Raw genomic sequence first — 15,512 nt, forward strand, 5'->3', positions numbered from 1 at the left:
TTTTCTTGCATCTTTTATAGTTGCAGTCACTGTGTAGCACCTGATTTGTGTTTCTTTCTATTCCAATTGAATATGTACAAATACATTCCTACAGGCTTTCTGAGTTTAGAAATGAAAGAAAAGAATATTTTCCCATAGAGTATGAGAACAATATGTACCTCCTTCAAAATGAGCCATGGGGTTCTTGTACAAATGTTCCACCCTGCCAGTGTTGAAGGTAGAGGCTCTTCTGATGATACCATGGACCTGAAAACAATCAACACTAATTCCTAAGATAGTGAAACTTACATAGAACACATAGTTTTTATACTGATTATAGCATTACGCATATAATTTCAAGACGTATCTGTGAATCTCGTCAGGTTGGAAAAGAACTGGATAAGAAGTACCTTTACTCACATCCAGGATCCTCATCATACAATCAACATCCGATATATGACAATGCTTTAAATTTGGGACCACACATTTGACAATTAGATACATTCTAAATATGTACGAGTGGTCAAATGCTTTAAGTAAAGTAATTCTTACCACATATCCCTTGTTTATCAGGAACTCTGCCAGATAGGACCCATCCTGTAGGAAAAAAACAACAGAAAGATGCATGAAATATATGTTTTACATCTGTACATCCATGTGTCATTTTATGTAATTAAGCTAAACTGGTAACCTTGAAAAATAAAACTGTTTACTTACAAACAGGCAAGGACGTTATAATTTAACGTTCAGGGTTGTAGCCAGCACCCGTCCTTTGACGGAATTTTGCAGCTGGGGATGGAAAAAAATTTGCTCATTCTGTCCTTTGTGACGGACAAATATCGATATGTAAAGATATAAAAAACTGAAACACTTGTGTAGTTTTTCACCAAAACTGATGCTGTTGAAAAGCTTAGTCTTACCAGCAAAATTTAAACCTCAATATACAGGAAATAGCAGTTCAGAGGGTCTAGATTTCAAGATTTTCTGGGACCCCGGACCCCCATAGGAACGTCACACGGCGTCTCGGGCCTTTGGTGCTTGATAGGATTCCCATTCGAAATGGAGGGACGGAAGTGATTTCAGGCTGGCTACAACCCTGATAACGTTATAATATAACGTTCTTGAAACAGGTATTAAAGTCACACAACAATGATACAATGTAACTCAATTGTAAGTCATTCGAAGATTAGCATTGAAAACTGCAGCAAATTTGTGATGCTTGAATAATTGATGTCCACACTTACTAGTAATCAATTCATGGAGCATCTTCCACATCATTCAACAATTAAGAGGGTGTGGTGTAATTACAAATATTGACCAGAAAATTAGTCTGGTCTCAATATAAGCTCCTTGGTCTGGCTATAACGTTATATGCAGCTAAAGAGTTCAAGCATTTTGATTATCATGCATTGCCCAGTGCTTCTAAACAAATCCTTGTTGTAGCTTTTTTTTCGAGTGAAACAGTTCTATATTGTTGTTTTCATGAACTTATCTTATCTTATCAACTTTCGTTTATCAAACATAAGTTATTGATAACGGGCCAACCTTCAAACAAAGACCGTTATAAAAGTACCAGCCGTGCCACGTATAACGTTACTACTGGAAGCCTTCAGTCATTAAAACACTACAATATGGTGTTGATTTGTGACTGAAAAGATTGGACACCAAATTCTAATCCAGATTTTGTCGACATACTATATAGAAGACTTCTACTCTTGAGAAATTCCAAATTGTATGTTTGTAAACAGTGCAAATTTGTAAACGTTTTGTTACGCCCACCGACCCACATAATTTACCACAAAACGGTACATTTCGCTCACACCAACACACTCCAGAGACCCACATACTTGGCAGAAGCTGTTACTTAACCTACCTGTCCACTAACTCCTGTAATTAAGGCCACTTTTCTTTGTCTTTTGGGTCCGTTTCCGTCTTTTGTCTCTTCTTCAAATTCAGCGGGCCTCTTGCTCGCCATGTTGGCTCTGTGGATGGAACCATTCAAAACACAGGGGGTTTCGTTCTGCTATTCTTTTAGCCTCAACAGCAAATTCAGGATTCAATTTTTCATCTGGCATTTGCCATGAGTTTTGTTAGCATTTTATTTCGTATTGTCTTCTAATAGCTGCCATATCTTAGAAATGGCTATATATTTGCACACATAACCTATTAGTATATGTAAAATTTATGTATTTGCATACTCGGGACAACTTAAAGAGCTGTTACTGCCTTTGGAGCAGTCAACATTTGAGACATTTCTGTTTTGGAAACAGATGTATTCTGCTTCCTATCGTCACCAGATAGCCAAAGTTTTTCTAAATTAATTATAAAAAGGCTATATATACACAAATATGATTAGCATATATTTATGTAACCTCATTTACATACTCGGGTCAAAGTAGCTACCGCCATCTTGTTAGAGCAGACGACATTTCCGTGTTTTAAACAGTTCTCCCTATCTCCCTCCATTATCGATAGAGTTCAAACGCAGCACCCTCGAAGAAAGCAAGATATCAAGACCAAAACATGTGTATTCTCTTTCTGAAGTTTGTGGATCCGGCAGGTAACGTTCCAGGTGCGCCAGGTGCTGTCACAGGTGCGCCAGGTGGCCGGTACAAGCTCGTCCTGGCTGCCAACAGAGACGAGTACTACCAGCGACCTGCCAAAGCCGCTCACTTCTGGGGTGAAAACCCAAGGGTTCTGAGTGGTGTAGACATGGAGCCAGGTAGGTTAAATCCTATCTTACTGGTGGCATGTTTACATCGAGGATATAACGTCCTTGGTTACATAATGTTAACGTTAACAATATCGCCCAGACACTTGGCTATGGTGGGATAACCGTTAGGTCAAGCACCTGAGAATTAGGTCAGGCCTAGGAATATCAATGTTGTGTTTTTGGTTTACTGTCCTGAAAAATTAGGGTCGTGTGTGCGTGTGCGCATCTCCAGACAGTTGTAATCCGCATAACATGAGAACCTGTGGGTGGATTGTAATCATTGACATTGTCATGTGGGTAGGTGTTGGCAAGACAAAGGTCAATTCCATTCTTGTCTTTATAAGACTACAGCACGTAGGTCATGTAACGTATGTAACTATGGAACATTTAACGCCTATTTTCTTGATTGATGCAAATGTGTCTAAAATACATTTTTTTTAAAGATTTATTCAGCCAAACTAATCCAACAAATACAGTTGTGAACTGTTTCATTGAATGTGCTATGGAAAGTAGTAATGTGTGCTCTATTTTAACCAGGAAGGGAAGGAGGTACCTGGCTCGGTATGGCAGAGACAGGACGGCTGTCAGCCTTAACCAACATTCTGCAGCCATCGCCAGACCCCAACGCAAAAGGAAGGGGAAGTCTCATCACTGACTTCTTAAGAGGGGACCAAACACCGCTGGCTTACCTTGAAGACCTCGCTAAAGAAGGACACCTATTCAATGGTTTTAACCTCGTGACTATGGATCTCTCTAAAGATACAAGTCTAGCATATTATTACAGCAACGTTTCTCAAGATGGTCCAAAAGTCTTATCTCCAGGCCAGTATGTTATCAGTAACTCCCTCCTCCACACACCATTTCAAAAGGCTAGCAACGGGAAGAAGTTGTTCCGGGAGATTCTACGAGAGAAGGAGGAAGGTAACAGAGATGCCTTCATTGAGAGTCTTTTGCAGCTCCTAGACAACAATGTGCAGTTTCCTGACGACCCACAAGTGAAGTTGCAGGGAACTCATCTCCCAGAAACTGTTCGACATGGGTATACGGCGATCCGCGTGCGGACACCAAGAGCAGCTAACTATGGAACGAGAACCAATACGGTCATTCTGGTTGACCAGGATAATCATGTCACTTTCCTTGAGAAGACAATGAAACAGCCTATTGATATTGACAATCCTGAGTGGGAGGTGAACAAGTTCGAATTGGACATTGAGTCTAGGCTGACTAAATCGCGAATCTAGCAGCCCTCCCTCTGGTCTTTGCGAGCCCTGGACAGTGAGAGATTGTGTTTATCACACTGACATCATGTTGCAAATTTTACTTGTATAAATTGAAGAAACTAAAATGTCCTAGTTCTTGGCAATATAGTAACAACAACTAGAAGGAAGTACAAAGTAACAAATGTGTACAGGATAAGTGCAATTTATGTTGCCAAAGGATTGCAAGTGATTAGTGTGTGTGAATGTAACATGTTGTCATTGATTGCAATTTATGCCAGGACTGTCAGGCAATATTGGAGCGCTGACAAGTAACTTATGATGGTACTGCAGTCACAAATGAATTAAAGATATACATATACGGTTTTTGCCTAACTCATTGACAGGTGAACAGCACGTATCAGAATCACAAAATGGTGGCGTCTATCGGATGTCAACTATTGTAAAACATGTTTTGCTTATTGCAAACCTGTAACTACAATAGTAACAAAATTGCAAACTGTATGCATGTGAAAGAATACAATCAAGACATACAAAAATTCCTGCATCTCCATCTCCATACATTCACTCTCGTCTCACTCGCAATGAAAACAAATGTCAAAATGGATTAGTGAATCATTCACATCTGTGAGCTATGAGATCTTCTAATTATATTTCAGCCATACCATATATGGTATGGTGAAATATATTGTATTCGTAATGTTTCTTTCTTTCTTTCTTTCTCCTGTCAAATCTTCAAATCGAATCATCTCCGTCGTTCCGGGACCGAATGACCTGAAATTTGGCACAAGAGTAGAGTGGGTCAATACCGTGATGCTTTTTTCTCATTTTTTTCATATCTGCCTCTAAAATGATTTTATTGAAGTTTAAAGGTCACGTTTTGACCACAACGGTATATTTTGACCCCCTGTACCATTGAATTACAGTGGAATGACCTTAAATTTGGTGTAGATAGGCATTAGATAGTTGGTAAAATGATCCAAGTAAAATTTTTGGCATGAACCAATTTCAAATTATTAATTTCTGCACTTTTCTGAGGGGAAATTGGTTTTCTTTCGGCCTTCTCCCGTGAACTCCCGTGACCCCAGAGCCCACAGGTGCCAGGTGCCAGCGGTCTGGGGAGAGCGAGAGTTAATTAAATTATGGACGCCAGCCAATCAGCGACGAGAAAGGCGAATGCTAGTTAATATTCATAAGCGGGGCCTTGCAATCCCGTTTATACACAAACAGATGCATATTACAGCCTTACAGTGGTCATATGTTACCCTGTGCCCGGTTTGAAATTGTAGTTTGCGAGGATTTGGAGTTCAGACAGGGTCATTTGAGCGGTAGCGGACGGTACGCGTGCATTGAACGTCAGAATACAAGTCTGTGTCGATGAATTTACCAACATTCCGCATGGCACTATCAATCATTTTTGGCAGATTTGACTTTGGGGGTTAGTTGAGACAATCGAGAAAATGTTACTTGGCAGAAAACGCGGGAAAATTGGACAGTTTGCGTTTAGTTTTGATACGTAAGTTTGACAGTGTCAGTGGCGAGAATGCATGTATTTTTTCCCAAACAAATGTAGGTACTTCTAACGTTAGTGTTGTTGTTCTTTTTTGACGTAAACTTTGTACATTCAAATTGTAAGTAACTTTAAACTGCCAGAGTTTGAGCCCAATAAAACACTCTTAGTACCAGAGTATCACCACTGACCTCCGAAAAGAAACCCCCGAACAAGGTAGAAACTCCTATCCTCCAGGTCTCGCACGCTACGAGCAGGAAATTACAACACTCAGACAAGATTACGTCCGATGGCTGATTGCATACAAAGTAAAACAATTTAACAGTGGTATGCAGGACATATACTTTAACAAAGAATTCGAAGGAAAATGAAATATATACATAAAGCCAAATCAAGTTAACTTGTTGGTCCTGGGATTTTTCAGAAAAGAAATGAAGCGACAGGGTGGTAAAATTCTTGTAAAAATTCGAGACGTCTCCGTTTATGTAATGGCTCATACAAAACAAGAAGATTGAAGTTTTTAGCTTGAAAAAAAACAACAACACACTCCTACTACTAAAGTACACAACACCTGCACCTGCTTGACAATTATTGTTGTTTATTTATTGTTTATTAAGAAACCTTTTAGCCCTTACGGGCTAATCTTCCAAGGTTCAATCAACATGAATCAACATGACAATCAACATGAATACATATATTTTAAAAAATACAACAATCACAAAGTATTTACAATAGAGCACAGTGTCTAGAGGTCAAAGGTCTAGATGACAATGTTTGAGATGGCTTGTTTAAAACTGGACAATGTACACAGTGCCTTAATGTCAGATGGCAATGAGTTCCAGAGCATAATTGCTCGGTACAAGAAGGTACGTTTTCCACTGTTTGTTTTAGGTTTAGGTAGTCTGAAGTTGTTAGATACAGAAAATCTAGTATTATACATGTGGGATGAATTAACTGGTATGAAGGAATTGTACACATATTAAAACGTATGCCCTACTTGATTAAAAAAAGTTCAATGCAATAATAAATGTACCCACATCACAAGGAGATTATGACGGTACTTAGACCTAGTTATCGACGTGGAAATTGTTGGATGGCGTCATGTAATTTCATGATGAAAATCTTCTGAATGGAAGATGCGGTTTTTTTTTTCACTCTCGGAAAAATAGGAGCTGCCGCAATTCTAAAAGCCAATCAGTTATGCATAGGCGCTCCTGTGGAAGATTATATTCTTCCATGTGGGCCCGGTTCATATTGGGCAAGCTCTGTTTTGACCTGGAATCAATTCACAATATTAGTTCTCTTTTGGGGATAACTTACAGTTTAAATATTGCACTTTTGCGCAGGGGTGACTTGGAACAGTCCAATGTTGCGTGGGAATGGGTATGGCTGAAATATGCTGTATTTGCACCCAAGCAAATGTCGTTTGTGTTAATTGTTCTTCACCTCAGCAAAGTGTTGTGGCATATTAACATCTGGTCTAACTTTAGTTTTCAGTCATTTTTGAGGTGATATTATCAGTTATTTGCAAATGTTTTTAAATAAAGCTGACATAAACAAGCACAGATTTCATTTTCTTAATACTTTATTGAGTGCTCCATATCTTCTGAATAATTACAACTTTAAATATGACATAATGCATTCTTAACAGATGTACACGTTTTACTGGTAAATATGAAACTTGTGGTATACAGCATGGATATAATACATAACAACCCACAGTTTTGAACTGTTATTTTGTATTGTTCAGCCAGTGCAAATAGACAGAGCCATATCTGCTCCTTCCTTACTCCTTTTTTTCCATCTTGTAAAATACACGGTATGGTAACCACCTCTTGCTTATCATTAATATATACAAATCACTGTTGCAAGTATAATACTTTTGGTAATACATTACATACAGAACTTGTAAGGTTTTCCTTATTCTTGCACATTAAGTCTTAGCCAAAAATTATGAATACTCGAGTCGTATCCAAAATATTCTACTATTCATAAATACCTAAGTTAAAACAATCTCTTACATTAATAACTCTCTAAAGGAATCAGAAAGATACAAAATATCACTATTTGTACATTATAATGCTGGTACGAAGATTTTGTGGGTGTTTTATAGATTTTACTGGAACTAATGGTAAGCATTGTCTTGGCATGTAACACTGTCATGAAGAAATTTAGCTTTAGAATGACAACAATATTTTCTCTGCATGTTTAGACATGTATTTATGAACTCAAGTTAAAAGAGGTCCATGCTAAGAACTGTGTTATGACACATGTGAACATATACTAGTAACAATGACTTTTTCTTTGTTCGATCAAAACAACTACTTGGTCAATCTCAATTAAACTCTTCCATGTTCTTACAAGTCTTTTAAAACTTTACCTCCCTCCATTGCATTTTAATAGTCACGTCCATTTTCCCAAGGACACAATGTCTAGTCAGGAATTAAACAATTGACTTCTCAGTCTTGTGTCCACTAGCCTAACAATGGCCACCTAGACATGCAAAAGCGGTCGCTTCCACTATGGCTGTGATTGTAGGTATAAAAACTGGCAAGATTTTGGAACAGTCATCATTGCTCATGAAAATATACCACTGTCTGCATCTTTGTAAATACAAAATATTCTCTTCAATTTCCTATATAAAGTAGGTCCTTGCCTACATCCAGCTTCAAGCTTTAATAGAGTATGTTGATGAAGGTTAGACATTCAGATAATAAGATATGCGAAAAAGAAACCAAAATCACATCCAGTTGCTTGAGTAACCGTTTTTTTTGGCAAGCTTAGTAGATATCTATCCTCTTGCTATTTGTTGTATGTTTAACACAAAAAAATCACCTTTGCTGGCAAATCAGCTATTGTGATAGAGTGAAAGAGTTGTTTGTCATCTCATCAAGCTACTATATATCTAATCTGTTTGTCGTTTGTCATGTTGGTGCCAACATCAACCTTAGCGGACAAGAGCGCCATCAAGTGACTTAAGTCAGAAGTGCATGTCAGAAACAGACCAGACCATCTTCAAAACATTCATTTTGATTGGATATTTCAACTAACATGCTATCTCACAAGCCAACTGGCTATTATGATAGAAAGATATTGTATGTTGTGCAGTATAGTGTATTAAGCCTACAAACACTTCTAACCTTTAAAATCTGTAGAAAGTTGCATAGTTACTCGCTGACACTATCATACATTAAAATGCAGTTTCCTCCACATTCAGAGACATAATAAGTTAGATACAAACTGTTCAAAATCATGACTTATCTCAGCTAGACTGTGCAAACTAACAATCTGTACATGTCCTATCAAGTTGATTAGTTGTAGGATAATGTTAGCAGCTTCCCATGTTGTTTTCTTTCCTCAGAGCCAGCTCTCAGTTGGAAATACATAAACCCTATTTTACATAAACCCTGTGTTTTGCAGAATGATATGGACAGTGTCAATGTCCATGTCTTCTCTATTTGTCATGCAAATTCATTGGCAAAGGAACCTATGCATCAACCTATCTTTCAGAGATGTTGGACAGCCATAAAGAAACATAAGCCATAAAGAGCTGAACTGGTTCATACATTACTTGATAAACATTACAAGAGCTACCACTATTTGTAAGGCAAGGGTTTGAGCATTGACGCAATATAGAAGTCTGTTACAAGATCGGAACCTGTACAAATACATACAATACTTATTTCACTGTTAAAATCTGGAGCCATAGTCTTCTACAAATAAGCAGTCTTCTTTTTTCCTGGACACCACACTTCGTCTTGGCATTTCATTCTATGATTCCTATGATTTAACTATTAGCAGTCTTTTCTAGGAAAACTAGATAAAAAGTTCACCTTATCTGAACACCCCCGTTTGTAACTGAAGTGGAATAGTCCTTCCGAATCTTTGTTGCATAAATACCATAATTGGGGACATACTAATAGTAAAAGTACCATGGGCCAATGAAGGTCGCTCCATTGATAAACCCCTATTTTTAACTTCATGGAGGGTATACTTTAGTTAAAAACTTTTTTGGACTTCCTCACTTCATAACGGGGGTGGTCAGCTATGAAATGGCAAGTGAGACTGTCTATCTTGACTACCACATGCAGCTTTCCCTTTGGGAGTTGATCTGAGCGCGGGAGTGTGCCGACAGCTGGCTGTGTGACTTCTCCCTCCTGCGGAAGCCCCAGCTGAAGCGCTTGCTGTTGGTGGAACCCGTCTCGGACGTGGTCGGGGAGCTCTCCTTTCTCATCATCTCGCGCTGACTAAGGCTGCTGGATCGGCCGTTCTGTTCATTGCTCAGCTAGAGAAGGCAAAACACAACATATGATTTAGTCTCTGTATCTAACGTTTGAAACTGTTCCACAAGGCTAAAAGTATAGCTGCAACCCACCTTCAAAAAACACTCCACCTAGTACTGCAAAAGGCTAAGCAACCAAAGAACCAGCAAGATCCCAAAGCTCCCCTGTACTAACTGCACTACAGAAATATCATAGGATAGCTACCAAAAGCATGAACTATATATTGAGTTGAGTATGTATCTATGTACCTAAATATCAAGCAAAGGAACACCTCCAAAACAACAAAATCCCCATACAACACCAAGAATCGGTTATTCTGCTTACTTAAATGGACATCATATCATAATACACAGGAGCATTCCCCTGTGCCTGAAATGAAAATGTAAAAATAATTGGTTCTAGAATCTAAGATGATATCAAGATATGATATACACTGTATAATACAAATTGTAGCTCATGAGGATTTGAAAAGTCAGGTTGCCCTCCCTTTTTGTTCCCATCTTTCCAGAACATCACAAATTTTGTATTTTCTGGGAAAGAAACTTCTCTCTTCAGCTTTCCCCTCCCTTTTAAGTGGAGCAAACAGTCAGAATTGCGACTAAAAACCACAGCCTACAACACAACTTAAGTAAGTGAAACACTGCCTAAAGCAGGAAAGGACTTACTGAACAAGTTGTCACTCACTTAAGCAGAGAGGGAATAACAAGAGACAATTTCTGTTAGTTAATAGTTTTGGCTATAGTTACTGGGGTATTCAAACAAAACAGGAGTCATGCAATCAATCGTGAAAACATAGCCTTCATATTAATCATAATCATAGCCTTCATTTGCTTGTAGCGTTAAACACATTGTTAATGCCAGGGTCACATTTCAAAATTTGCAGGCATTTTGTGGGAACGGAAAGAATGATATAAAAGACAACATACAAAATGTAAAAACAAAGTTGTCATGAGCATAAAAAATTGTATTTCTTTTTACAAATTCATTTATCCTTTCTGCAGTCAGTCTGGCTGAGCCCCAAACAAAAATGTGACCCTAACATAACCAGGGCACTATTCCTGTATTTGTTAAGATAAAATAGTTAGTAATCGTGACACTGCAAACATGGTACTTTGTGGGAATCAGCTGTTACATCAGCTTCTCCCACAGCACAGAGATGTAACTCCCCGAGGACATGTTACAATTAGTTTTCTCATTGAAACATAGATATCAGTGGCACAGCAGTGTTTAGGGAAGTTTTGTGGGTGAGAAAAGAAAGGTTGGAGGTAGAGAAGTACTAACAGGATGGGCTGTGGTCACTACAAGTACTGGCATCCACAGGACATGGGCATCACGACAGAACCATCCTCACTTTCAGCAGGGGACCAACACATCAGCAGGGGAGGCTATTTGTGGGGTCAGGAGAAAGACACAACGTACAGGAACATAGGGGAAGAGGAAACAAGAAAGTAAGAACGGAAATACTGAGAAAGGAAGACAGCAATTTTGAATTTAAGGCCACAGCAGGTAAATTTTATGGATCCTTTGAAGACTTTCAATACAGAGACCATAGATGTTGTAACAAGAATTAAAGCCACAAACATGGTATCACAGCAAAGGCTCTCTTCCTGCCCTCAAGATGTGGTCAAAGTGACACTAGTGTGGTAGCCTGGTATGACCAAGAAGCTTCTTGGTATCACTTACCAAATTGGTATCACGTACCAAGTTGGCAAATACACTCAAGGCTACCACACTAGTGTCACTTTCTACAAGTACACCCACTACTACCTTTCGTGTCACTTCTGCAAGCCAAGTAACTCAAGGCTACTACATGAAATAATTTACCGTTTCGGTATATTCTTCATGTTGATCTTTGGAAGGGAACAAAATTTTGTTCTTTTTTTGGAAGCAAGCAAAAATCAATGCAAGCACTAATCACTAAGCAGTCATCAATAAAATTTACTTGCTGTGGCTTAACATAACTGTAAATATTTGATTAAAATCTCATATATTTTCTGTTTTCTCAGTGGACTGAACAAGTCATCCAGAAGACTGACATATTGTGTCTCACCTGAGGGTGCAGGTAGTCACGACCCTGTGGGGTCACGACCTGCATGCTGACCTGCTCTCCGCAGCTGAGGATGAGGTTAATGACCTCGTGGTGCTTTCCCCACTTCACGTTGCGACCATCGACTGCCACAATGAAGTCACCAGGCTTCACGCCACCTTGCTGTTGTAAGGAAGTTTGGAAAAGGAAAATTGTTACAATGCTTTAATGAAAAGGAATACAATGAATGAAAATGAACTTAAATTGCCTTATTCCATTTCAAATTGCATCCTTAAAGTGTAAGTCAGTAAACCTAAAGTCAAAGAAATTATTCTCTTCGAAAGGATTGATTAGTGCTTCATCCCGTTTCCTGTAGTACTTTCTATGCCTGCTAGGGGGAGCAGTTGGTGTGCTTGGCTGCCAGGCTCCATGGCCACCTCTGCTACAAGCATAACTCAGTGAAAGGAAAGTCAATGAAATCAGTCTTTTCAAATGCATAGTATTAGACAAATGTTTTTATGCATCTATTGTAGTTCTTTCTATGCCCACTAGGGGGAGCAATTGATGTGCACCACTTACCGCAGCTTTGCTGCCAGGTTCCACCTCTGCTACGATGACTGGTGAGTCTCCTCTAAGTACGAACCCAAAGCCCTGTTCGCCCTTCTCCATCGAGCATGTCCTGGGCACGCTCCACTGGTTCCTGGCTGAGAACACTGCAAGAGGGCCCTGTGGGGGAAACAAGATATTCAAGATTTAATAGACCTGTGACATAGTTGAGTTTTTCATGAATTTCTTTTCTTCATTCATCATCATTCATTGTGAATTTCTGTGATTCTGTCCGTGCATTTTTCATCATATTCCAACACATCAAAACCAAAATCTCTGTTTGTATGCAATTACACATGGTAAAACACTTGATGCAACAAAATGTAAACCGTTACATTAAAACTAAATTGAAAATGTAATCTTACCAGTCTGTGGAAAATGTCCACTACTTTGACGTTTGCAAAGTTGGGAGGTTTGATCTCTGGTCTTTGGTGGGTTTTAGCTGTAAAAGAATGGTAAGTCTGTTATAGCACATTAAAGGGAATACAATGTATATGATACTTCTTTCTAACAATATACTTTTCACAAACTTTACAACATATACACAAATTCTTTGTATACAATGCTTGAATGAAATCAACCTGAGTCTGAAGTCAAAACAACATGGTTGAAGCATATCAACAGAATGCGTAGTATAAGGTCATTTTTGCATAGATGAGGATGCAATATAAAACAGTCTGTAGTTTTCAGAGAGTTTAGTCGGAATAGGTTTTATGTGTAATGGATAAAAGTCTGATGCAATGTTGACCAAACTTTCAACAGATGCTGGTCAAGGGCTAAAATGTGTCTAGTTATTGTTTACTTTGCCACTGATTATTGTTCAAACAATTCACCAGCCAGGCTGATCACCCAGAGTACTGTGAATACCCATTACTTTCTGAAATAGTACTATTTCATGACACCCTTGAATAACAACAGTACTGCTGTATCCGTTTCTCTCTCTCAACCTAGGACTAGGTACTCACGCTGTATCCTCGGAGCGATGACCTCATCGTAGAACTCATCCTCCTCCTCCACATCGCTATATTTGGTCATGGACTTGTTGTGGGCCTCCTTCAGGATGGTGCCCAGGGTGTCGATCTGACGCAGCTTCTTACACATCCGGTGGACTCTCAGGGCGTCCTCGTGTAGGATCAGGGCTTCACGCAGGTGGGCTTTACCTGGAGGGACAACACAATTTCTTTGTTTGTTTTCCATAACTTACTATGTAGTGCACCGCATGCATCAAAATAGAATAAAAAATGTCACACATAAGTGACTGCTAATATAAGGATCAGGGCTTCACGCAGGTGGGCTTTATCTGGGCGTGATAACATTTGTTTGTTTGTTTCCATAACTCACAATGTAGTGCACTGCATGTACCAGAAAGAAAAAATGTTACACAATATAAGGATCAGGGTTTTCTATAGCTGTGCTTTACCTAGGCGAGACAACACAATTTATTTGTTTTTGATAACTTAGTATGCTGCGTGCACCAAAATACATGAATGTACACAACAAAGGGCTCATGAGCTACAGCAGACTCAACAGCAGTATTTCCGGGACATCTGACCAAAAGAGAGAGGGTGCAAAAGATATATCATCTATTTGACCACAGTAAATTGGCAAACGCTACATAATGTTCCTTGAAGTTTTGTGTAGTACACAGGGTCTTTTCAACACATCTTTAGGAACATACTTACCAGGAAAGTAGTAGAGTGTCAGACTCTGGCAACTACAATGTTATACAATTGTGAGTATTCATACATTGATTATTCTGGAGACCATAACTTCTCTAGACCTTACCCAGCTGTTTCCTGTCCTCCCTGTCTGTAGCCAGTGTGGAGGGGCTGTCAGCATCCCTCAGGTGCACCTGGGACAGCAGCTTCTCCAGCTCATCCTCGTCATTATCACCTGCACAGGTGAACAGGGACACATGTCAGTTTGCTTTTTGATTACCCAATACAAAAGTTTCCTTGTGGCATATCTGTATCTATGTTGATGTTTTTTTTTTTTCACATGGGTATGATGTCAAATAGCTGAACTGATGACATAAAAAGAACAGAACACTTTGTTTTCTGCATCAACCTCAGTCCTATGGCTCCCATGGATACCTCGCGTGATGTGGAATACACTGTGTAGTATTCTGTATGTACTTAACCAGCTGTCAGCCAATCAGAGAATTACCTAAATATTTCTTTTAGGTTAAGCCCATCCTCCTACTGGCTGACAGCTGATGGCAGTGGAAACGTCATCCCGATTTAAGACAGCCTCCACAAAGTGTATTGTATAGGCTGTGGGCAAGGCTCTATGTAAGGAGGCACGTTGAAGATCCCACCACACTTATGAAAAATAGTAGAGGTCCTTCCCATTGAACCCTTCAGTAGCACCTGGGGCAATTACTGTCGTATTTAGGTCACCTGAATGGCGCCAAATGGCAGCTCGTTCCAGACCCTCGCAATTCAGCCCTGGCTGCAATGAGAGAGTAGTTCCACCAATAACAATAACAATAGGAGACTGGTACCTTTCTGGTCGATGAAGCCTACAGCTGCCAGGTAGTGGGACTGTGCCTTGAAGTGCTCGGACTTGACCAACACCATGGAGATCCAGGAGAACGGCACATAGTCCTTGACAGGAGGCGTGTTCATGGCCTTGTGAACCATGCTGTAGGCTTCAGACACCTGAAGACAAAAAACAACAGCAAATATAATGACTGAAGACCATTACGTCAATGAAGATTAGAAATCCAGGTAAGAAGATCTGCTCAAAAGCAGTTACTCAAGCAACTGGATATGATTTTGGAAATGGTCAGATAATTATCCTTCGTCAATGTCTATCTGCTTTTTTGGCATAACTGAGGACCTTTATTGTAGAAATGTACATTTTTTGCCCAATTTGGCTAAGTACAGGTCACAACAAGTCTAGCATGTAGGTTTCACTTCTTCCCTCTTTTTAAATGGAAAAAATGTAGGGTTGGGTTAAAGTCAGTTTAAAAAATGCTTGAAGAGTATAAATTTTTCAGCACCACTAATAATCCAGTGGGGAATATTGCATCAAACAAACCCACCTTTGCGGACTCCTGAGCCACAGTGAGACAGTTGGTGAGGTTCTCCTCCCACCCGTCCAACACTTTTCTCTCAACACACACTCCTGCACCTGGGCCAGCATCAGCTTGATCAGGGCCCTCTACGTCTCCAGA

At 39.4% G+C, this 15,512-nt stretch overlaps 3 protein-coding genes across 3 annotated transcripts in view; 1 reads left to right on the top strand and 2 right to left on the bottom strand.

Moving 5' to 3' along the window:
• LOC118417820 (GDP-mannose 4,6 dehydratase-like) overlaps nucleotides 1-2,009 on the bottom strand; it is a 43,350-nt gene extending 41,341 nt beyond the window's left edge. Inside the window, exons 1-3 of the mRNA XM_035823564.1 lie at nucleotides 1,853-2,009; nucleotides 532-576; nucleotides 159-246 (exon numbers count right to left, since the gene is read on the bottom strand). Coding sequence (XP_035679457.1) covers nucleotides 159-246; nucleotides 532-576; nucleotides 1,853-1,954 — 235 coding nt within the window. The 5' untranslated portion in view covers nucleotides 1,955-2,009. The remainder of the gene's footprint in view (nucleotides 1-158; nucleotides 247-531; nucleotides 577-1,852) is intronic.
• A 360-nt stretch (nucleotides 2,010-2,369) lies between these two features.
• On the top strand, nucleotides 2,370-4,432 carry LOC118418357 (transport and Golgi organization protein 2 homolog). Its single transcript, XM_035824232.1, has 2 exons — nucleotides 2,370-2,701; nucleotides 3,230-4,432. Exons 1-2 carry the CDS (start codon nucleotides 2,503-2,505, stop codon nucleotides 3,931-3,933), a joined length of 903 nt encoding a protein of 300 aa, XP_035680125.1. The 5' UTR covers nucleotides 2,370-2,502; the 3' UTR covers nucleotides 3,934-4,432.
• A 2,554-nt stretch (nucleotides 4,433-6,986) lies between these two features.
• The window catches only part of LOC118417582 (rhophilin-2-B-like), a 32,506-nt gene continuing 23,980 nt past the window's right edge, over nucleotides 6,987-15,512 (bottom strand). The window contains 9 exon segments of the mRNA XM_035823174.1: nucleotides 6,987-9,704; nucleotides 11,753-11,911; nucleotides 12,308-12,454; nucleotides 12,700-12,776; nucleotides 13,300-13,494; nucleotides 14,120-14,227; nucleotides 14,838-14,994; nucleotides 15,381-15,454; nucleotides 15,457-15,499. Coding sequence (XP_035679067.1) covers nucleotides 9,498-9,704; nucleotides 11,753-11,911; nucleotides 12,308-12,454; nucleotides 12,700-12,776; nucleotides 13,300-13,494; nucleotides 14,120-14,227; nucleotides 14,838-14,994; nucleotides 15,381-15,454; nucleotides 15,457-15,499 — 1,167 coding nt within the window. The 3' untranslated portion in view covers nucleotides 6,987-9,497.

The sequence above is a fragment of the Branchiostoma floridae genome, chromosome 6 (genome assembly GCF_000003815.2).
Source record: "Branchiostoma floridae strain S238N-H82 chromosome 6, Bfl_VNyyK, whole genome shotgun sequence".
NCBI lineage: Eukaryota > Metazoa > Chordata > Leptocardii > Amphioxiformes > Branchiostomatidae > Branchiostoma > Branchiostoma floridae.

What these genes read in the sequence shown, in the direction of transcription:
- LOC118418357 (XM_035824232.1), top strand. Translation starts at nt 2,503, where the DNA reads ATGTGTATTCTCTTTCTGAAGTTTGTGGATCCGGCAGGTAACGTTCCA. An exon ending in TGGTGTAGACATGGAGCCAG is followed by an intron (nt 2,702 to 3,229) that starts GTAGGTTAAATC and finishes TATTTTAACCAG; the next exon opens with GAAGGGAAGGAGGTACCTGG.